General features: G+C 43.0%; 1 protein-coding gene across 6 annotated transcripts in view; it reads left to right on the forward strand.

Annotated features, from left to right (window-relative positions):
* The window catches only part of fam107b (family with sequence similarity 107 member B), a 38,975-nt gene that overhangs the window by 13,409 nt on the left and 1,709 nt on the right, over positions 1-23,857 (forward strand). Inside the window, exons 2-3 of one of the 6 annotated variants that reach the window (XM_076992359.1) lie at positions 1,698-1,773; positions 2,676-2,976. In XM_076992359.1, coding sequence (XP_076848474.1) covers positions 1,698-1,773; positions 2,676-2,704 — 105 coding nt within the window. In that variant the 3' untranslated portion in view covers positions 2,705-2,976. Of the gene's footprint in view, positions 1-1,697; positions 1,774-2,342; positions 2,437-2,675; positions 2,977-9,777; positions 9,966-18,995; positions 19,173-19,430; positions 20,078-20,581; positions 20,760-23,857 lie in introns of those variants that run through there. The other 5 variants (XM_076992358.1, XM_076992357.1, XM_076992362.1 and 2 more) reach the window with 5 other exon arrangements.

A 23,857-nucleotide genomic window follows, 5' to 3' on the forward strand; every position in this document is an offset into this window, starting at 1 on the left:
CTGCCTATCCTAAGTTTTGATTAATCTCTCCTGGGTAGATGTTAGCGGTTAGCATGTAGCTTAACGCATGCGAATGTTACAGTACCATCTCAGACGGTAAATACTGTTTTATTTTCCGTTGTGTTTAGGATCACACGATACATGACATACGACCTCACCCAACTCCTAACACACGCACAAATGCATGAATGTTGATCAGTACCCTGTGAAATGTAACTGCAAAGTTTAATAGAAGAAACCAAGTTCTACTTCAACCTGTCTGGCATCGTTATTTCCATTTAAACTCCCATTCATCATCTTCACGCTATCAGTAATGCTCTGACCGGCATTCCTTGGTTGTGTTCGATGACAAACAGAACGGTGCAACCTATTTAGATTAATATACAGTCCATCTACTCCATATACTTCCCTACAGTATGCTTAAGATATCTTTAATTAGAATAATGACTAGTCAGAACAAAAAACAAGATATGTGTAATTGACTTTTTGACTAGTAATAATTTAATTGTAGATATCTGAAATGTACGTTTCAGATAGTCAGTAATTAATTGCAGATATCTTGAGCCTCCATACAAATCAACGGTGAATATTACGTAATTTATACAAGTCAGAATGTAATTGGAGATATCTCAAATTGACATTTTGCCTAGTTAAAATATAATTAGAGATTCTTAAATTAAATATACAGATATCTGTAATGTAGTTACAGATATCTGTAATGTAAGTGGGGTGAAGCCCATTTTATGTTAAAATGGCCTGCGATAGTAGGAGAAGAGATTGTCAAATGAACATTACAAACAAAACATTGTTCACGAGTCTAAAATTACCAGTCCAAGTCGAGTTGGAAATCTTTTGAATGTAAGTCTAAGTCAAGTCTGAAGTCACTCTATATGCGACTTAAGTGCGACTCAAGCACGAGTCCCAAACTCTATTCCCCATCTCTGCTTATTGTGCATCCTTATTATCTGTATGCTTGGAACAAGTGCACTGAGAATCATTCCACGGTGCAAAAGTGTCTCATGCGTTAAAATGCGTTAATTTTTTAGTTCGTTATTTTCCTTGTAATTAATTAATCGAAATTAACGTGTTAAAGTCCTACCCCTAAAATAAATATAAGATTAACATAAATAGCGACATCTAGACACATATCTGATCAGATCTAACCTGATACCTTGCGATAACAATGCGGGCAGCAGACGGAAAAGATCTGATTTGAGAAACAAATCCAGTTTGCCTGCAGTCTGAACATAGCACAAGAACAAGTTCAAGATATGATCAAGAACAGCATGAGCCAGAGACTAATCTGACACTGTTTAATTTGACATTGTTTAATCCAACTTTGAGTTGGATGAATCTCATTTGGGTGACCAAACAGAGCAGTGATAGAATTTTGAATATTTCCAAACCAATTTTGAAAGAATTTTGAATGTGTGTGTGTGTGTGTGTGTGTGTGTGTGTGTCTGGAATGCATGTGTCCTTCCATACTTAGAGATATGTTATTATTATTATCATGTTATTTGTAATCCTTGAAAAACTTGTGCTGCCTTGCTGGAAGAGACGGTGCTATTCACTGCTGCATATTTACTCTGTCTCGAAGGAGCTAATACTCTGTGATTTCAGGAGTCAGAAGTATCTCTGGGGCACAATTATCAAGAAAAAGTCTCAGACTGACTGTTTTCCTTCTTACTGTGTACCAGGAACAGGAGAGTCTTACCCAGGAAGTCCAAGCCAACCCCACAGGTCATATAGAAACAGAGGATGGACCGTTATCAGGTGACCCACACACACACACACACACACACACACACACACACACACACACACACACACACACACACACACACACACACACACACACACACACACAAACATTGATATCTTAAATAAAACATTATGGACAGGGAATGGTTATCAGGGGGGAGGAGGGTGGTTTCCTCTCTGCCAATTCCGCCCAGTGTCCCTGATAGTGAACAGGAGAGGAAACACACACACACACACACACACACACACACACACACACACACACACACACAGTGGAAAAAGGACAGTAATGATGCAGACATAGTGGAAAACATAATGACATAGAGGACTACAGCGAGCCATCGCCGGCATAATGGAGTGTGTCTGATTGCTGCTCTGTGTGTGTGTGTGTGTGTGTGTGTGCGTGCACTCTTCCACGTAGATTAGTCACTTCTGATAAACAAAAAGGAAACTTTGACTTTTATTACTTTTGTCTCATTGTCTCTGGGTGATTTAAGCAACATAATCTTAATCTTTCCCTCTCCCTCCCTCCCTCTTTCTCTCCCTCTCTACCTCCCTTGCTGTCTTTCTCTCTCTGACAGAAAACATACATAAATTTCATCAGTGGTTTTAGCAGTATACACGTTCCTGTCAAAGAGTCTTCCTCTATCCTCATTTCATCCATTAACATTAAAGAGATAATATTAAATAAACTATATGTATATAATTTGCATGTGTTTGTGTGTGCAATGTATCCTTAAGTGTTTGTATATGTGTGTGCATATGTGCATTGTGTGTCTGCATATGTCTTTATCTGTATGTTCATATGTCTCTGTGTATCTGTAAGTGTGTATATGTAACTGTGTTGGTGTGTGTGTGTGTGTGCATTTGCTCTGTGTGTGTCTGCGTGTGTTTTTTCCTGCTCTGAACTGAAGACCTTGCTGGATCAGCGGATTCACAGTGACGAGCCAGTGGGCGATCCTCGCTCTATTGTTATCTGTCTGTGAGTCCTGCTTTTCTGTGACATGTAGGTGTTACTGATGAGCAAAGCTTCAGAGAAACAGCAACCCCAAAAATCTGTGTTTGTGATCAGTTTGACAGAAACATCCTCTCAGACTTCCCCTGTGATTATCCTTTTTTATCCCTCACCCTCTCCCCTTTCTCTCTCTCTCTCTCTGTCTCTCTCTCTCTTCTCCTCTCACCGTCTCTCTCTCTCTCTCTGCATGCCTGCTGCTTCTAAGGTTCATGACCACTGTTCAGGTCTGATTGATTGGCATTTACATTATGGAAATAGAAAAAAAAACATTATTACATCATCTCTGAATCTCTGCGTGGTCGCCTTCCTCGTTAGTTCCCCTCAGATCCATTAGCTTAAGTGCTCAGGGTACTGAGAGAGTAGCTCTATGCACATGTATTACAGTGAAGCCAGTGGAAGTGACAGACGCACTCCGACCAGGTCTGATTTAAGGCTCAGAGCTGTCTTTAAACGTAAAGCCGGCTCTAGTCGCTCTAAATGCAGTCATATTCGGCCTAATGAGCTGTATCATCTGTTCTCATTCATCACAAAGGCATAACAGGCCTCAGCCAACCTTAATGGTTAATTACCTTAAGCAGTTGTGTTTAATCTGAACCAATACTTGGCTGGTCATTTTGTCTGGCATGTTTTACGCACTGCAGTAATTTAAAGAAACTGCAGGTATAATTTGGCATACTGCCATACATGAGATGTTCTACTGATATAAAATGTACCATGGCTCGATTTCTATCACATTGTGGATAGCACATTGTGAGCACATAAATATTACTTGTTTAGTCAATAGCCCAGCCACTAGCTGTTCTCTAGGTTAACCTGGGTGTGGAGGATATCAGAGGACTTGTGACACTGCGTTTTGTTCTTGCAAAAGTAAAGTTTGGGGCTATAGCAAAGCCAAACAGTAAAGACTAAGTTTGAGCCAACTATCCATAAGCCTTAACCCATGAGGTCAGAGTTCAGCACATGACCTGAGTTCAATGTTGGGCATGGTCACTTCTCTCAAATGTTCCTGCATTTGGTCTTTGGTAAAATTCTGTGTTTGAAGAATATCCTCAGAAAAACTAGAGTATTATATTAACTTTAGTCTGAGATTCTACAAAGTTATCTTATCTGCCATTTTAAGAGGTATTGTCCATCTGCCCCTCACATCTGCCCCAGCCTGGGCAGATAGAGATGGTACAGGTCTGCCTACTGCTCCCCCAAGACCTAGAATGTCCATACCAGGATGCAATACAACATCTAAGGATGCTCTCAATACAAGACTTCTAAAAGAGTGTATGAACTGTGTTATCAATGTTTTAAATGTTTAGTTTTGTAAGAATATGTGTATGTATACATGTGGTTCATGAAATAGTTCCATTTATCTCAGGATAAGTCGTTATCTATAATAGGTCCAAAGGGTCTTCTTCCCTCTCTTCCTAGATTGGGTGAGAGATAGAGCATGATCACCAAAATCAAAAATCAATTGACACCAGTTGAAAAAGCCATTTAGAACTGGACTGTGTTTTACTGCTTTCTGCTCCAATAAGTGGAGCAAGGGAGATTGGCCTACATGCTTACGGCAGGGTATCTGCTATACACCCATTCATATTCAGGAGGTCTAGAGATCTGTCATGTATCGCATCGTTGTGATATGAGTGCAACTAAACTATAAGATTGAACTGAATTGAATATACGTTATTGATTATTTATGCTGGGTGTTGGGGTAGTGTGAGTGTGGTGGGTGTGTTAGTAAGAGTATGACTGTCAGCCTGGCCTTTGGCCCACAAGGCCCTGAGCTCATCCTGCCTTCAACAGAAACCAATACACATAACGATCGGGGCTGTTTTTCATAGTGGAACAATAGATTCTAGTCACAAAGTAAATGAGTATTGACTGATTATAGATTATTGGGGAGTAAAGAAAAAAAGGTCTCTAGTCAGCAACTCTATCTCCATATAAGGCATGAAGACTCTAGTGGCCGCATTTGTGTGCATTAACTCTTGACATTTTTATGCATGTGCCATGTGCAGGATTAAAGCAGAGATTAAGATTTGTTGTATATGGTGCAGTGGATGGTGTTGTATAAGTGATTGTCCTGTGATTATAAATAGCCTCAAATTATTAGTAATATACATTAAAGGGGACCTATTATGCTTTTCTGTTTTCCCCTTTCTTTTAGTGTTATGTAGCTTTTTGTGTGTGTTAATACTCTACAAAGTTACAAAGCTTAAAGTACATAGCGGATTTAGTAACTCTCTCCCACAGAAACACTGGGTTACTTAATATAAACCCTGGTTCTCTGATAAGGTGAGGTGTTTCCTCTTGGGTGTGACCAACTACGGAAGCTGCAATGACACAACATCTGGTTGTAAATAACAGGTCAATTCTGTGAACAGGCTCTGCCTCTGCCTGTATTGCTACAGTTGATCCACTAGATCAGGTATCACCAAATGGCGGACCGCGGTCCGGATCCGGACCCGAACGCCGTCCTGTCCGGACCCAATCACATTCCTGATTAACTGGATACGGACCCAAATGCCAAAAAAAATTTAACGGGAGACTATATTTTAAACCGGAGAATTTATTTTCAGATGAGTGTTACATTCACCACCCATTTGAGTGTTACGTTCGCCCCCCCCCGCTCAACAACTTTCGTTCGCCACCGCGGACCCGGACCTAAGGTCTGAGCTATCTGCCAAAAATGGACCGCGGAAAGATTTAATTGATTACCCCTGCACTAGATTGTTATTCTACAAAGATTTCTTCCAATCCCTGTGCAAGGACCTTACTCTGTTATTGCAAGGCCTTCACTACAGTGCCTTTGATAGTTGGGAGCTTTTGACTTATAAGCTGCAGTAATCACCTCCACAATCGAGTGGCAGAGTGTTTGGTAAGACATCCCCTTATGAGGAGAGGCCCATGACACTAACAGTTGTTCGGGCCTCCTAAGAACCACCGTCCTGGTTATATATTGACGGCCCTGACGGGAAATAAGCAGTTAAGCCTCTTATTTGCAAGGGTGGGGGTGAAAGGCCACCAGTTCCACTACTGCGCACAACCACAGGATTAGGGTGCAGACGAAGACCAGTGAAGTGGAAGTCAAACTGCAGATGTGAGGGACAGATGGACAATACCTCTAAATCACTCATCCTTTTCCACATGGTCAGAGGCATAAGCAAAGCTGTTTATAGAGAGAGACACTTCAACTCAAAATCCCCTAGGGGCTCAAAGGGGTGATTACTAAGAGCACTCAGCACCAGTGGACACCAGTGGACTCCAGACATTGACACCTCTTCTACGAACATGTAATGTACCTCTTCCATAAGCACTAGACCAGAACACTTGATAGGCAGAAATACCCATTAATTACACCCCAACAGCAGAAAACACAACTCTACCACTCAGCAATATTCCTGGAAGCACATAGTCCCGCCATGCAAGACAGACAGCACCCAGTGCTTGGATGGCCAGTGTAGAGTTATCAGTAGAGCATTTTCATCTAGTCGAGAAAAATTTTCCTGTGATATGAAGAGATATACAGTGGCCTCCATGAATCTCTGGCACAACTGAGCCAGCACTTGAAGATGAGTCAATAAGGTTTCACCCCTCATGTTTCAATATCCCCATTTAATTTGTCATGAGGAAGGGCAGAAACTGGATGCTGAGCATAAAAGCTCAGCATCAACTCCATGGTGGTAACCTATATCATTCACCATTACACTCACACACTCAGAAAATCCAAGAATGTTCCAAAACACCAAGAATGTTCCAGAAGATTTATGTGCACCTGACCCAAACGAGGCCACACACCATTCATGACTATACCCATGAGAGTTGGGCCGCAATGCGTCAGGGACACGTGTAATCAGCATTATTCAGAAGGACATGCCCAAAGGGGGATCCATGCTAACAGGACAGCAGGATCTCTCCACAAATGTGTGCTGTCAGACAAACTGTGGTTATTGTGACTATACATCTGAGGTGACAGTAGGTGTCACTCATTATAAGACCCACTGCACCAAAGAAATCGCTGAAGCCATCAGCCTAGTATACTCGGTCAAAGTCTTAACCAAGCCTCTCTTTGCAAACGAAAGTGGGCTAGACCTGTGTCGTCTATCCACAGAGTGGGTAGGGCAATTCTGAACCACTACTACTGCAAACGAATGTTTTTGGAACTTGATGTTGGAGGCCGTTGATTGGCTTGCTGCCTCACTGGGGCTGGGTCTCCTCCAGCAGAAGGTTATCTACATGTCTAGTTAATAACCCCTATATTTTTACACATACAGTATATTATAATGAATTCTGCTCACCTGCAGAGTTTCACGTTTGTTTGCAAGACCACAAAGAGCATTGAAACTACCAGACAATGTAATGATTTCTAACATGATTTCAAACACATTGGTGTTTACAGCTGCTCAAGAGACAATGGTCTATGTACAGACATCAAGACTGGGGTGGAACATGTAGGGGCAGGATCAGTCTGACAGTTGACAAGTTAGGACAAAATGGGCAGGCTGACCAATCAGAGGAGACTGAGCTCATTGGGAGGAGGAGCTTAAAGACATAGGCTTGAGATAGAGGATGAAAATAGGTGTACAGTATGAGAAAGATTTTGTTTTTTCAGACCTTGAAGTTTGTAAATCTATTCTAGTAGAACCTAAACATTATGAATATTTAAAATGAGCATAATAGGACCATGTGGTGGGCTGGCGACCTGCCCGTGGTGTATCCTGCCTTTGCCTGGAGATACTGGGATTGGCTTCAGCCCCCCGTGACTCCGACTAGCCACTAAAATGGCATATAAAGAAATGTAAAAATGCATTGCCCATCTATTTAGTAATCCAATTATATTTCAATTAATGTGTAGCTTTCACAAGCCTCAGGCTTAAGTTCCTTTTTCTTGTAATTTGTACCACACCTGGAGGTCCAGGTAGCATTTGGTGCTAGTAATGCTAAGAGTGTGGGTTTATTTCACAAGTAGCACATTTACTGTCATATTGGTAAAATATGTTCTGGTAAAATGAGCTTCTGCAGCACCTTCACCATCGCTGGTTCAGATTTTAAACTCTCAGTCTGTTTTCCAGTTAGATACACTCACTGTAAAAGTGGGTCCTAAATCCAAAACAGAACAAGGTTGCACTAAGAAAGTCTGCATTTATGGCCAATTATTTGTGATATCCTGCCTTCTAAAATCAGTTTTGACAGTTTGCTTACATTATTTGTAGAGGAGCATTAGGACGTCTCAGTGATTGTTACCATGAGGACATGAAAGAAGTGTTACTCAGTGGAGAAGAAGCTCATGCTGTTTGGATAAAACATACTACTACTGAAAAAACACTAGTCTTAAAGCTGTGTGCAATTGCCTAAATATATAATCCAATCTAATAATTTAATCTAATCTAGTCTTACAAGTTGCATAGAATATTGCTATATTATGTAATGTAGACCTAACTTTTATCAAAAAATGTGAGCAATGCAAATGAGGAAGTTAAAACCATCATCATGGTTTCAGATATCATTTCCTTTCAAGTAGGAAACTATTTTGTGGTAGCCTAGTTATTTGAGACCCAAGACCCCTTCATACAGCAGGGAGGCAAAACTCAGTTTCCAACCGTAGCTGGACTGATGGGGGACATGATTGAAACTAAAGCAAAGATGTGCCAGATGTGTTTTCAGATGCCCCATGCCATAAATGCCAGGTCACAATGTCATGGCAGTTTCTGTATCTCTGTTCTTTTGTCTGTGAATTTCCCTTCAGATCTGCTGTTATCTCACTTATCTCTATCTCTGTCATTTCCTCACAATGACTGTACTTGTGCACCTGTCTTGCAACAGTTGACAACAGTTGAGTCTAGAACAGTTGCGTCAGGAACAGTTGAGTCTAGCACAGTGCTGCCATGGATGATGTTACAAGAGGACAGATTTTGTGCATAATAAACTCTTCCCCAAGTACGTGCTGTAAAATAACACAAATCAGAGCAGACTCACCAGGAGGGGGAAATAAGAAAACAACTGTAAGTAGAGAGATTCTGTTGACGGGAAATTTAGGGAAAAAAATGCCTTGAATTTTCCGTCATTGGTATTCTGAAGTATTGACTGGATCTCTGGGGATTGTCCGATTCCGTCCGAATCTCGTCAGCTCCAAACACCAGACCCTCCCCTGTCTCCATATACAGGCCACATCTGTTTCCTGAAAGTTCTGCTGGGAGGCAGTTCAGGTTAACCTTTAGATCTCCCCCAACTATGACTCACCCTTCTGGGGTTATAGAACGCTGTGGCGCTCTTCCCCATTACACTAGTGCGGGACTGTGGAATGCGGGGCATAACCTTGAGTCAGAGAGAGAGAGAGACAGAGAGAGAGAGAGAGAGAGAGAGAGAGAGAGAGAGAGAGAGAGAGAGAGAGAGAGAGAGAAATAAAGAAAGGGAATCCAAGAGGTCTACGTTATTACTTATTTTTCCACACGCGACTCAGCTGTAAAACAAACTTGGTGAACTTGCTGCATCCTTCCTAACACCCCCCCCCCACACACACACCCGAGCTCACTACGTCACTTATGGGAAAGCCTGCCTTTAGCTAAGTGCATGACACATCTATATTCTCCGCGCAGCATGGTCACCATTCACGTCACTCGCGCGCTCAAGTCCGAGTCTAACTGATGTCTGCCATATGTACCAAAAAATGTCGCGAGACTCTGTATTGTCTTCCAACCGGATTAAAATCACATATATGCCCACCCTCCTCATACATGTGCGTACGTGTACTAATGCTAAATCTGCAGCAGCAGACAACCGACACTTAAAGTCAAATCACGTCGTGTGTGCTGTAAAAGAAGACAATAACGGTAAAGTATCCATCGTGAGAGGGAGGCTATCCTGCTTTGTGTGCGCCGGAGCCTCACAGGCCCCGCCCACCGTCTCTGTGCCACGCCCAGCCGAGTGTCGGGGTCTCCCCGCCATGAGAACGCATGAAAGAGATGGGCGGAGTCTGGCGTGTGACTCAGGCGCTCGCTCACGTTGGCCACCCCCCTCAAGTATTCATTTACATTTTCTATGGGTCTTGTCTACTACTGAACTGTTTCCAGGAGAGATTTGCAGACACACCTTAACGGAGAAGTGATATATAAAAATCAGCTAATGTGTTTCCAGCGGCTTTTCGTACGATCCAGTTGAAATAGTTTGTCGGAGAAGTGTCCTTTAAAGTAATTGTGAGGTGAGTATTAAATGGTTTTTTTATGGGACGTGTGTATCGAAAGCGCATCTATTATGTTGGGCACCGCGTGCGGGACCTGTGTTGTTGATGGGAGCTCGCTCTTGCGTCTCTGGCGTTTTGTTTCAAAATATTACATCACTCTCACGTTTTTGCTCGGACAGTAACAAGTAAAACAACAGCCCGATCTTTTGTTCGGAGAATAGTGTTGCAACAACAACAATACCAAACAAAACCGTCCATAGAACTCAATTAATCTACTTTCATGTATGGTATTGTTGTTAACCTGCAGTTGGTACACTGTTGAGAACCTGAACGTCCTAAGGCTTTGATCGCTAAAATTTTAATTTTAATAATGCAAAGAATTAATCATATTAATGAACGTTCAAAGCGCTCCTAAATCAAATGGGTCGCAGTCGTTTTAATTTGGTGTAATGCTCACAAAAGTGTTCAGGCCTAAATGACAGGTTAGCCAGATTTGCATACAGTGGGAGAGTGTCTGTTGAACTGAGATGTTTAGCGTTCAGTTCATCTCAGTAGACCTGGGATGTAGGACTAGAAGCTGTGACTTCAGCAACATGGAATTAGTCAAGTTGTATCATGTCTGTTGCAGTGCTTGACAGCCTGACAAGTGTGTGTGTGTGAGAGAGAGAGAGCGTCGCCTTTCCTTCTGTCTACATTTATCTCTTTGATATTTAGGTTACACTAAATGCCAAAGTATGAAAGGGAAGGCTACCTGTCTACTCTTGGAGTTTATACATTCAGCAACAATCTACTGTATGTGTTGTTGTTTTTGTGTTTTTTAAGCACACTTTAAAACACCTTTAAAATAGTGCAGCACAATGACAGGTCCTATAAAGGGCCTTCTAGTACAAATCTGCTGAGTACTGCATATCTTTCATTAAGAAATGAGATGGGAACATTCTTCCAGTGGAGCTCCAGTGTCTGAGCGAGAGTGGGGCATACCAGAGCGGGTTGCTCCGCTCAAGAAGACAGTAAGAGGAGGGAGAGTCTGACCACATGTGTTTGCTATTTGGAGAGTATTTCGTCAAACGTCTTACATCTGTTTTTTGATCTTTGAACCAGCTCCCCCACCCCCTCCAGTGCTATGAAACTCTTTCCTGTCTCCTGTGTGTGTCCTTGTCTGTTTCTCTTTGTCTTTCTCTGTGTGTGTGAACAATAATAAAAAAGAAAGTGTAAACATGATTAAGAGAGAGTGAGCGAAGCTTCTTTCCTTGTCCTGTGTGGGCCGGTTCGCGCAGTGGACGCTGCTCTCTGTGTGCTTCAGTTCTGACCAGTACATGAGGGAACAGTTATGCCAGTACTGATCTCTCTGTAAGACGGGTTTTGTTGTTTTTCGCGTCTTAGCAAATTGGGTTCTTAAACGGGGACGGTCATCTCTATAGTCTTGACATTCTGGGATTCAGATTTTTTAATCGCCGACATTTTGATTTGTCCTGGAACATTTTGCTTTTTGTCTTTGACATTTGCTTGTAGTGGGTGTCTTATTTATATATCATAAAAACAACCCCCTCCCACACAGACATACACACACACACACACACACACACACACACACATGTGAGGCTTTCTAATGAGCATGTCCTCTCTCTATGAGCGATCTTTATGGTTAAAATGACTGCAGAGAGGAGGCCCTTGTGAGTTTTATAAGACTGTCATGGGTCTTAAAACTGTTGTCTGTCAGTGTGGTGTGTTTCACTCACACGTACATGCCATGTGAAGGACCAGCAGACCTCGAGAGCTCATCTAACGTTTGCCGCTGTAGTTTAGTTGACTTTCTCAAACAGCAGCAGACTCAGTGACTTGAAGCACGTGGACTGTGTGATAGTTGTGGAGTCGGGTTTTTAGAACGTTGGCACAGTGCGGTTTGGCGTAACTGCTGGTGCCGTTGTATCTTTGTGATGGAGTTCTCATCACTACAGTCTTGCTTTTATTATTGGATGCTCCACTGTACAAACTGCCCAAAGTGTCTGTAGGCTGCCAGCCACCAGACTATGTTGTATGTACATGGCACGTTTTGGGGTGGGTGTAGCTGTGTCTGTGTTTACAGTTATTGTTGTGCTTATCTTGATTGTAGAGGGGTAAAAAAGCCTTCCCAGGACATATTCATGCGCATGCTTCTTAAGACCTGTTTATATTAATTGTATGTTTTTGAGGGTGTGGACACTGTTGCTGGTTCTACGTTGTTGTGTGGAAGTGTGTGTGACACTGTTGCTGGTTCTACGTTGTTGTGTGGAAGTGTGTGTGACACTGTTGCTGGTTCTACGTTGTTGTGTGGAAGTGTGTGTGACACTGTTGCTGGTTCTACGTTGTTGTGTGGAAGTGTGTGTGACACTGTTGCTGGTTCTACGTTGTTGTGTGGAAGTGTGTGTATTCTCTGTAGTGGAACTTGTGCTTTGAGAGCTGTCTGTTTTTTTGTTGCTTCCTCTGTTGGCCCACATTCGCTCTGTCCTCATCCTTTACTCTTTTCTCTCTGTGCTAATGATTAACTGATCTGATTACATCAGCATCACTGTATAAACACTGATGGGTGTTTATAGTTAAGCAATGAAGTCTGGTAGAAACTGTTACTGCTCTGAAATCATACAGCATGACACGTGTGTATGTTCTTTGTTTCCCGTTGCCATGGCTTTCTATTGTGACATCATCATCCAGGGACTTGATGAGAATCATGCCAGAGTTGTTTTGTTTTGCTCCAGTTCCAGTGCTCTTATTGGGCGATACTGTGAGACAGGGGTGTGGATAAGTATTCATGTGGATGGTAATTGGTTTATCAGAAAGTATCCGAGACGTTCCCTCTCGGTCCCTGATGTGGCAGAAACATGCTGTTGCTCTGCCAAGCTACACACACATGCACACAAAGGACGAGGTAAGCTGTGCATTAATCACACTTGTAGTTTGGAATAACAGCGCAAAGGGCTTTAGCCTGCAGTCCTGCAGTTACACAAACACACATATATATACACACACACATACAGGCAGAAACTGTCCAACTGTTCCAGATCACCTGGCCAACATTTACATGATCAAAACAACACCAGGGGTTATTTTAAAGAAGGCGTGTGCGCGCGCGCGTGTGTGTGTGTGTGTGTGTGTGTCTGAAATGTGTATGCAAGTATGTGGAAAAAACCTCTGGGTGAAACATGATACCCCATTAAAATAAAAACACATTTTCATATGACATTTATACAGTGATAGGATTGGTGGGTTTACTAATTGGAAATCAATGAAAATGAAATTTTTTGTCCAATGTACAATGAGCTGATTTTATTTTGTTCAACAAAGATGTAGCACTGCTTTTAACAAAGATGTAGCAGTGTGGTAAACATAGGTGTAGCACTGCCTTAAACAAAGATGTAGCTGTTGTTTTTGTTCTTCCCTGAACAAAGAGGTGGCGCCTGCAGTTCACAGTGCCATGCTGCCTGACCAGGGCTGCCAGGCATCTGAAAAACATGCGGGTGGAGCTAAGGTTGGGGGTGGTGTAGGAGGTGGAGCTAGGGGTGGAGGTGGATGTGATGTTTGGTGGGGTGCATGGTCCTGTGTTGTCAGCTGAAATACATGATGTCTACTGAACATGTAGGAAATGTAATGTAGGCTAGTGTAAAGTGTCCCGTGTCCATGCAGGACAGGAAGTAGTGCTTATGTAGTCTCCTCTGGAGATTGATAGAAGTGAATATAGTAAAACTGATCAGCTAGTGGAGAAGCATGTAATAAAATGAGGCACTATGGCTGTAGTGATGGTCTGTGTATTCGAAAATCACATCCATAAGTGATGCCTAGATTTGTTATGGCTTCATACATAATAAACTGTTGGGAAATGTGTGTGTGTGTGTGTGTGTGTGTGTGTGTGTATTTGTGGAATCCATAGAGCAGGTCTGTCATGGACAGTTGTCTGTAAATCTGTCAGCTGACCAATTGCAGCCCAAATCTCTACTGCACACATTGATTTCTTTCCCAGTCAAGAGGCTGATACTGAACAAAGAGGCCCTGCGGTGTTCCCTCCGCTCCCCATACACACCCTCTCTGTCCCGTATTTCTATGGTGGCCCTGCGGTGTTCCCTCCGCTTCCCACACACACCCTCTCTGTCCCGTATTTCTACGGTGGCCCTGCGGTGTTCCCTCCGTTCCCCATACACACCCTCTCTGTCCCGTATTTCTACGGTGGCCCTGCGGTGTTACCTCCGCTCCCCATACACACCCTCTCTGTCCCGTATTTCTACGGTGGCCCTGCGGTGTTCCCTCCGCTCCCCATACCCATTCTGTTCCGTATTTCTTTTCTTCTAATTTTTAATATCCCAGAAAGTAGGGCTGGGTATCAATTCAAATTCCAAGAATCGATCCGATTCCGAAGATCAAGAATCGATTTATTTCGATTTATTTCGATTTAATCCGATTCAATCGATTCGATCCGATTCAATCCAATTCGGGGTTTAGTGTTATTAAAAATGTATTTGAGCTGTTTCCTGACTATGTACAGAAGCAACATGTTAAAACTAGTATTATATCGATATTAATCAGCAAATAGTTACTGGTAGTTGGTAGTTACTGACGGCTGGACAATAAACAGAGGACATCTTTGAGGTGTCTATATCTGCAACAGTGGACTCCTACTGGGACACTAACCAGTGCATTATTATTATGATTGAAATAATTAAGAATTCACTCAAAAGCTGTTGCTACCAAATGCATTTTTATTTTAAAAGTGCTCACACTTAATAAACTGAAAGTATAAAAAGTAAACGTGTATTTTTCTTTAAAGTGCGAATATAAGAACAGAACTGTCATGTTACGGTCCCCGACCCCTCACTGTTGGGCGTGTGTTAACGTTGTCTGCGTCTACTCGTCTGCGTATCTCCGTGGGTGCGGGTGCGTCTTGTGATAATCCGTCTCACCTCGTGGGGTTTGTGTGTTCGCGCAGCGTCCGGTGCTCGTCGTTGTTTGAGTCACACATGTTCTATGTAAACGTGTTTTATGTGCGCTGTCTGCGCTTCGGTAAATGTAATAAAGGTAACGATTTGGAAAGTGCAAAGAATTCTGTCTCGTCCATCGCCTTGCGCCCAACGTTACAAGAACATTTTAAACTTTTTTAAACTGTAAAAACACTGGGTAAACTGTCAGTGACATGGACTAACTGTAAATAGTCACTGACACTGGATAAACTGTCCTTCTGCTTTTAGATTTCCGATTTGACTATCGTCGTTACCGGCACTGTCCGACGCCATGTTGTTTTACAGTTAGTTAGACCGAGCACGCCTGCGTGAATTCAGTGACGAGGCGGGGGTAAAAGATTACTAAAAAATCGATCTTTGGACGTACGAATCGATAATCAGATCATCATATGCGAATCGATCCTGAATCGGAAAATCGATTTTTTAAACACAGGCCTACCAGAAAGCTAAGACGTTCATGTAAGAAGATTCATGTAGAAGTAACTGAAAGAAGTCCAGTAACATTCAATGAAGAAAAAATGAGTGTGTGTGTATGTGTGCGCACACGCGCGTGTGTGTGTGTGTGTGTGTGTGTGTGTGTGTGTGTGTGTGTGTGTGTGTGTGTGTGTGTGTGTGTACGCACACCCGCGCATTGTTTGGTTGCGATCAGGTCAGCAGTCTCTCGTGGCTTATTTACACTATGTGGATAACAGGGGCAGCTGGAGGGTTGTGAGTGTCTGTGTGTCAGTGTGTTGCTGATGCCAGCTAATCTCTTTAACTGTGACAGAGAGCCAGTGTGCTTATGAGGCATGAGTGCATCAGTGAGACTCCTCTCTTCATGACCAAACATCTCAGCATGGACCTTACAATATTGTGACATGAAGTGACATCACTTTTACTGTTATAATAAACAAAATCTGATTTCATTCTAGGTAAATAAGTTGTCTAGGTAAGTAAATAAGGATCATAATCACCATTCTTTGTGACATGCACACACACGCACACACACACACACACCTCCTTAAAGGCCCTTAAACTTCACTTGTGATGTAACAGGTGCTGACCCCATATGATGAGTATACAGCTCTGCTATACTGCAGTCTTTGTGCTTTAGCACACAGCTGCTACACACACTCTCTCTTGCACAAACGCACACCTGACCTTCCTAGAACAGGCGCCATGTCCTCTGACCTCTGACATGTAACTGAGCACAGTCCATATGAACCAGGGCCTCCCTAAGAGATTGTGTAGTGTGTAATGACGTATGGTGACAAATAATACACTGCATTAGAAAATGGTCTTTTGGTATAAAATAGTAAGATGTATTTTGGTACCAGAGGCATGTATGTATGAAATATACTATATGTGCGTGCGTGTGTGTGTGTGTGTGTGTGTACACTTTAATGTTTGTGTATTTCTACCTCTGCCAGAACATTCTGTCTTATGTCCTCGTAGAAAAACACCGGACAAATCCTCTGCAGGTTCATCACATTCTTTAAGCGTGACATAAACTGGTGTTTTAGTCCGTCTGAGTGAGTCACGCGCTCCACTGAGCAGACGCACGCTGTGGCACGCACACACTTCAGGACTCTCAAAGTCATCAGTGTCATCTGTGCTTCCTTGGTATGTGGACATTGCTGAAGTACATGAGCTTCCGTTCAGAGAACGGCAGAAAAAGGAGGAGAGAGAGTGAGAGTGAGAGAATGGGGCAGCTTTGTTTTTTGCATTTTTGCAATAGGAAGTAGCTTCTTCATGGTTACAGTTAGCAAATCACACACCGGAACCTGGTTGTGAACGTGTGTGTGATCATTTATAGCTTGTTTTTTTGAGGCATGAGCTAAAATACACGTCTGAAGCCATTTTGACAGTGATGAGATAACGGACGTATTTGTATTTGCCTGTTTGATTTGTAAGGACAGCTAAGTTTAGCACACAGACTCTCACTCAAGAGGCTTCACTTCCTTAAAGGGGTTTGGCCGTTTTTATAGGCAGACCTCTCCACACCTCCACCCAGCCACACACTTTTCAAGTAACTGTTAACCGCAGAAGCAGTGATAGCTCTGTGGTACACGCTTTACTTCGCGCTTCGTTCTGTTGTTGACTTATGTCTCCATAGAGCTGCATGTAGCAAAATGCCTGTAGTTCTAAGAAATGGCCTCTAAACACTTTCCTGGTGATGCTCCTTCTGACTTTTCTGTTTACTTCTGCTGGGTGTGTATGTTTGTAAGATTTTGTAAACGCTCTTGTGGCTATGACGTGTGTGTGTGTGTGTGTGTGTGTGTGTATGTATGTGTGTGTGTGTGTGTGCGCGTGTGCGTGTGTATGGGTTTGCAGTGAATACATACAAGTTGCCAATCTTTTTCAAGGAGCCACACTTCAGGGGATGCATTAAATAAAAATGTTTTTTTTTGTTTTACTATTATTGCCAAAAATCTTTTTAAATTCTGATTTGTAATTACAAAATACTCTGAAATGTGTTAATAATCATGTTTCTTTTGTCAAAGATCGTCATAAATGTATGCTTTCTCTCAGACACATGACACGGTGCAGTGTGAGCAGAGACACTCTGTAATGAGAGAAGTGTCCTAATCCCAGTCCAACCAACTGGTGCTATGCTGAGTATGCCTTTAATAATGGGATATACTGGCTAAACTGGACTGGTGTACAAATGTACTGGCTCTTTTGAGGTGATGGTCTTTCAGCACAGCAAACTGTGACGTTACAATGTGAAATCAGCGTGAACTTCAATATTACATCACAATGAACTGTGACAGAACATTGTGACATCACAGGATGACATCAAAGTGAACTGTGACATTATCTTGGGCATGTCTGATCTATGGTTGACCTACAGTGGCTGAACTGTCAGGACAAGGATACCATTACTTATCCAGCCAGTCACTGGGCACATGAATTCTGTCAGTGTGGAAACGTAGTATAGAATACATCATGTTATTATTTCAGTTATTCCACCTTTCACCACAACGTTGTGAGTGAGATTCTGACATGCAATCATCTGTCTCTCTGACCTACTTCACTCACCCCTAAGTTAGAGCTCTCCTCTAGTGGACCAGAAACAATATAAGGGGAAATGCCCAGGTGGACTAAACTACCACAGATGGTGTGTGTGTTAATTGTGTGTGTGTGTGTGTGTGTGTGTGTGTGTGTGCTGGAAAGTGGAAGAATTTCTAAGGAATCTGATGGTCTACCATTCAAATGTAGCTTTTGGTAACAGAGTCCAACCCCAAGACTGCACTATATTCAGTTTATTATTGGGATTGGTCAGATTGCCTTGTTTTGAACCTGATGAGTTCATTTGGCAGGACTAATTATGCCATGCTGATCCGAGCTGACAGGCCTTTAGAGGATTGTGGGAACTAAATTCTTAACCTCAGGAGAATTTCCACACTTGCCTTGTTCCTGTTATTCTTTCCATAGGACACATTGACTTTGTGGGTTGTAAAATTCCAGTGGAAATAAATACGATTCCTCTCCAAATCCAGTTCCTTGAGGACAAATGCACAACGTGTGTGTGTGTGTGTGTGTGAGGGAGAGAGAGCGAGCCTGCAGAATTAAACAATAAAGGGACTTTAAGGGAGAGTGGATGGACTAATACGCCTTCCTGGTGGGTGGAGAAGTGCCCACAGAGAAAGGCGGAGGGTCAGGTGGTGTAATAGCCTGCCAGCTGCTACTCCAACTCCTCCTCCATCATTCTGTGTCTGTGGTGGCTTTGCCGAGTGCCTAGGAAACAGCAGGCACTGCTGTGTCTCTTCTCCATCCTCTGTGTCCTCTCCATCTTCTCCACTGCTACTGAGCCGCATGTGTCCTTTTCCTGCTCCTCCTCGGAGAAACGGCTCTGGTGATCACAGAGCACCCAGAGCTCCTTCACTATCGATTCCTTTTATCAGAACCTGGTAGTTCTTCCTCACTGTGTGGAGGGAAATGTCTATGATAAACAGCTCTGCTGTGGCTACTGGTACTTAAAATACAAATCATCTTACATATTCCTTAGCCAATTATGTACCTGATGCTCATATATACCGAAACCACGTATTGATAGTAATCAATCTGAAGCACCTGTTGTGTCATGATGAATGTGTAGATGTCGACCCCTCAAATGGACTACAGCCGTGAAGTCACAGGCCTCCCAAAGAGGGAGCTAGCTCACTAGTGAAGTGCTCAGTGTGTGTGGCTGCCATTCTGATGGTTTTCTCAGCATGCTCTACCTCAGAGCTTTCCACTCACACTTGTGGACAGGAAGGTGTGGTTAAGATTTGACCTACTTTAAAGTCTAATGTCTTGGTCAAAGATCTAACATCTGGGTACGATTAACTCAGGGTAATGTCACTTTTAGTTTAGGCTATTTGGAATGTTTTTGGATTACAAAAAAACTTTTGTAAAATAAAAATAAATGCAGTCCAACGGTTTTCTGATGGATCTGCTATTTTTGAGAATTCTCGCTTGTCCACATACTTAATTCTAGATTATCAGATCATTAACAAATTGTTTTGTTGTCTAATTGCGTCCCTCTTTTATGAGACATGTTAATTTGAATGTGAGTGTCGTGGCGACCTCTAGTGGATACACTGTGACAATACGTTTATTTACCGAATAACAATCCGTTTGGCTCTCGTCTGTAATCTACCATGTCGAGAAAATGCACGTAACAATGTCGTCTAAAATGATCTTATGAAAATTAATTATAGCCTACGTTTTTTCAACAGACGTTTTACTCGTCTATTAAACCAAAATTAGGTGGCGTTTTCAGAATAGTCAATGATCAGCGTGGGTCCTAGGCTATTGTACAGTAGATTTATCAATGTTTCAGATATAAACTATCAATACTCTTACTTCATAATGTTTGTCCCGCTCGAAACTCCCTTAAACTTCGCGCAGTAGTTTAGTTTTTGCGAAGAGAAAGTATGCCGTGCTGTTTTTTTGCGTATCGTACGTTTTATGTGTGTCGCAGCTATTAAAGGTTTCACTGCTGGAGTGAGTGGGCGTTTAGGGAATAAAGCGGTGGGCTGAGGACTTTCAGCCCTGTGCGCTATAAGACGCACGATCACGATCGTCCTGGTCACCTGCAAGTTTCTTTATACGGTTTCTTGTCAGGTTTAGCCGCGATGGCCACCGTGTTCAGATACACAGTGTGTCCCTTTATGCAAGGTAAGTGTTTGAACGGTTTCCGTGAGATTTTCGGGGATTTTTTCTGAACCTGCCAGTGTACCAGATTTGGCGTTTTTCGTCTTTTCAGTGTTTTTGACTGTCCAGCTAATTGTCACATGCAGAGAAGGTTGTGATTCACATGGTAAATCAAAGCGCGATATAAGGTGCAGGCTGTGAGGAGTGAGGAGCCTTTACACTTTCCTCTGCGGCTCGAGCCCGGAGCACGTGCCTCCTCTGTGCCTGTGTTGTTTTCCTTGCTATAGAGTCCTTACGCATGCTCGGAGTTCTGGTGTGCCCTGTCCACAACTGTGTTGTTCCTTTAAATGCCTTTAATGATGCACATTAGTGTCTCTTAGAGCACTGACTGCAGTTCCTTTCCTTCTCAGTAATGACCCTGTTTGTCACATTCTGTACATGTGTATAGTACACAGCTACAGAGTAGTGCAACTCTTTGTGTGAAATCTTAATGTAGGATGATATTATGGATGTCTCTTCCTCCGACAGGTCTGGAGCAGTCGGAGTTGGTAGAGGGGTTCCCTCGTGTGCACAGCGTCATGGCAGAACCAGACTACATGGACGGAGACTGTGATGAGCTCATTAAGCCCAAGAAACTCATCAATCCAGTAAAAACGTCCAGAAACCATCAAGATCTACATCGAGAGCTCCTGATGAATCAGAAGAGGTGAAGCTCCAGACATGCCCAGCCTCTCCACCTCCTCTCCTCCTCTCTTCCACTCCTCCTCTCCTCCTCCTTAAGCTTGTCTTTTTTCCCCATCTACCCAGAATTCTAGCTTTAGCTTCTTTTACACAGTCTGGTGTGTAATCAGTGTTGTGACATGTGCATCATTTCATGTGCATTGTCTTAATTTTTGCCAAATCCCCTGTTGTTTATTCTCATGGCTTCCTCATAGCTGTCCTACCATTCCCCCAGCCAGTGTGTTGCCTTAGTGTGTTGCAGGCTGGGATTGATGGCAGTTGTGCCATTTATAGCAGGGCGGGGTTGGTTAATATAGTAAAGGTCAGTGTTTGTTATCGACTGAGTTTATATAGCCACATGTTATTCATATTGACTCCGCCAACACTGAACATTCATTGTTTACATTAGAATCATGAATGATCTCCACAGCAGTACTGGGCAGTGACGCACATTAACTTTCCAGCTTCAGGTAGATCAGCGTTGTCTGTAAAATCAACTTCACGGAGAAGAAACCTGAAGTGAACTGAATATTCTGGAGATGTTTAAAACTGACTTCTGAGAAAAGGCAGCACCGGTCTTCCAGAACCCTCTCCTGATTCAGGATTATACTGCATCGTACCAGCAGCACTGGGAGCACCATGGCTCAGGCCTGCTAGCTATTTGACCTTTTAACCCCACTTTTGTCAGCTGGTTTCAAATCCTCTTCATTCAGTTCTCTCAGCTAGTCAAAACATAATGCTGGAGGTACAATTGAGGACTAGAGTCCATTTTGTAAACTGGTTTTATTACATTGGTGAACCTCTTTTATTGAGAAAATAAGCCAAAAGAATTATTTGAAAGCATGTTGCATCTCCTGCGTAATGAAAAGAGCAATAACAGAACATTGTCAGATTCCACTACATCTCCAGGTACGTTTATTGCTTACGTTGGACCGACAGTAGAGAAGCAGTAGGCAGTAAGAGGAAAGTGTGCATCAATCAGATGTGTGTGTGTGTGTGTGTGTGTGTGTTTCCCCTGTTCAGTGTTCCAGGGCCGTCTTTGTCTTTGTGATCCACCACACCTCCTCTTCAAAGAGCCCATGCACAACCTAATGAGAATGGAAAAGATTTTACTGGCTCTTTACCATGTGCATCGATGCCAGACCCCGCCCACGACTCTGTGCTGGCGGGTTCCTACTGTAGGTGTTGCTAAGGTACAACTACAGGAATAGCTGAGGTACCTGTAGGCCTCACAGCTGGATGATGTTTGTGCTTGAGTTTCGGTTGGATAAGGAAATGCTTAGTGTGGAGTCAGTATGGCACTTGTAGGGATGAATAGAGATGGAGTTACATTAGCAGCATTACATACCCCAAGGTTCCCTGCTTGTCTCATTCTCCTGTCTGTCTCTCTGTCCTGTCTCCTTCTATGGGTAGGTCAGGCCTTTATTTGGAGCTGTGTTTTGTAGACTTGGGAAGTATCAAAGAAATTTGATAGTATTGTCAAAGAAATAATTTTCAGTACAGGTTTGTGTATTTTCTTTTTGGTGGAACATGAAAACTTGTAATAAATACATTTCATTTTATAACAGGGAATTTAACCAACAGAAGAAATATTTAGAGGTAGAAAAAAAAGTGTTAATTCCTGTTTACAATAACACTTCTGTTAGGAGATTGGTTAACTATGTTTACCATATAACCTATGGGGTGATGACACTGTGTGTGATGTGACAACAAGGAACTGGAGTGGTAGTGTTGAAAGAAATGAATGGTGACCTTTTTTCCTCTTCATGACCTCCATGTGGGTCCCGCTCTCCGGAGCGTAAACCTTTTGATTCATCATCTCACCTGAGCACAGTGGGACAGGTGGTGTGCACGCAGGGCACACACTGCGGTGGGGGAGGTGTTGTGTGAGGGTTGGGGTCAGACCATGTGTGGAGGGACATGTGTTAGTGACTAGAGGGTCACTCAGTCGGGGCGAGTTGCACATGTTTAATAAAGTGCGTGCTGTCTGCTTGCCTGTGGTCGTTGCTGTGTATCGTAGTCCCTCTCCCAGACGCGCGTGTGTGTGTGCTCGGAGGAGAACGGTGGGCGTGTGAGTCTCCAGGTCTGTGTGTATAACCAGTGACTGCATGAGCTGGAAGCTGCGTAGGCTGTTTGACTCATGAAGCTGCTCCGCTGTTTTCTAATGGATGATGCGTTTCTGTGATAAAGTAATTCATACCGTGATGAGTCTTATCTAATCCCAGTGTAGTTATGTCTGACAGCTTTGGATCTTTGAATGGTCCAGTTCTCTAGCAGACGGGGAGGTGTGACAGGAAAATGATATTTTGTTGGTTGTTTATTTCTCTCCTCATATTTGGGGTTATTGTACATGATCCTACAGTTTACATACTGTAAATATCAGTACATTATCTATTGTATCTTACTTTTTGAGTCCAGGGTGGATAAGCGTGTTTGGCCCAAACGTGGTCCCTGATCTAGCCCTCTGATGCCCGGTTAGGGGGCAGAATGTGGATGTTTTAGCCAGAGTGTTTGAATTCTGCCCTGTTTCTCCACCTCCTCCGTACTCCCAGAACTCAGAAGCCAGAACTCCATTGTTGCTTCCTTAGATCAGATCAGTGAATTTTCAGTAGTTCTTCAGTAGTTTGCACCTTCCTCTTTAAATGTATGATAGTTTCCGGTTCTTCTGTTGACACAAATTGCCATTTGCAAAACTATTTCCAAACGGGTTTCTGGCTGTTCCTTCTTGCACCTGCTGGTCAGGTTGAGTGGGTCATGCCTCAGTTCAGCTGGTCAGGTTGAGTGGGTCATGCCTCAGTTCAGCTGGTCAGGTTGAGTGGGTCATGCCTCAGTTCAGCTGGTCAGGTTGAGGGGGTCATGCCTCAGTTCAGCTGGTCAGGTTGAGGGGGTCATGCCTCCTAACACAGTCCTTCATCTTCACAGCAGAATGACGTACAGGATGTTACCAGCGCTGCTGTAGGGAGGATGCAGGCCAGCAGAACAGAGTGAATGGAGGTACAGGGGCATGAGGCAGGGAACCGCGCGATGAAGGACAGATTACTAATACAGCAGCCTGCTGTGTATGAGAGGAAGGCTGAATTTGCA

This window comes from Brachyhypopomus gauderio, chromosome 2 (assembly GCF_052324685.1).
Source record: "Brachyhypopomus gauderio isolate BG-103 chromosome 2, BGAUD_0.2, whole genome shotgun sequence".
Taxonomy (NCBI): domain Eukaryota; kingdom Metazoa; phylum Chordata; class Actinopteri; order Gymnotiformes; family Hypopomidae; genus Brachyhypopomus; species Brachyhypopomus gauderio.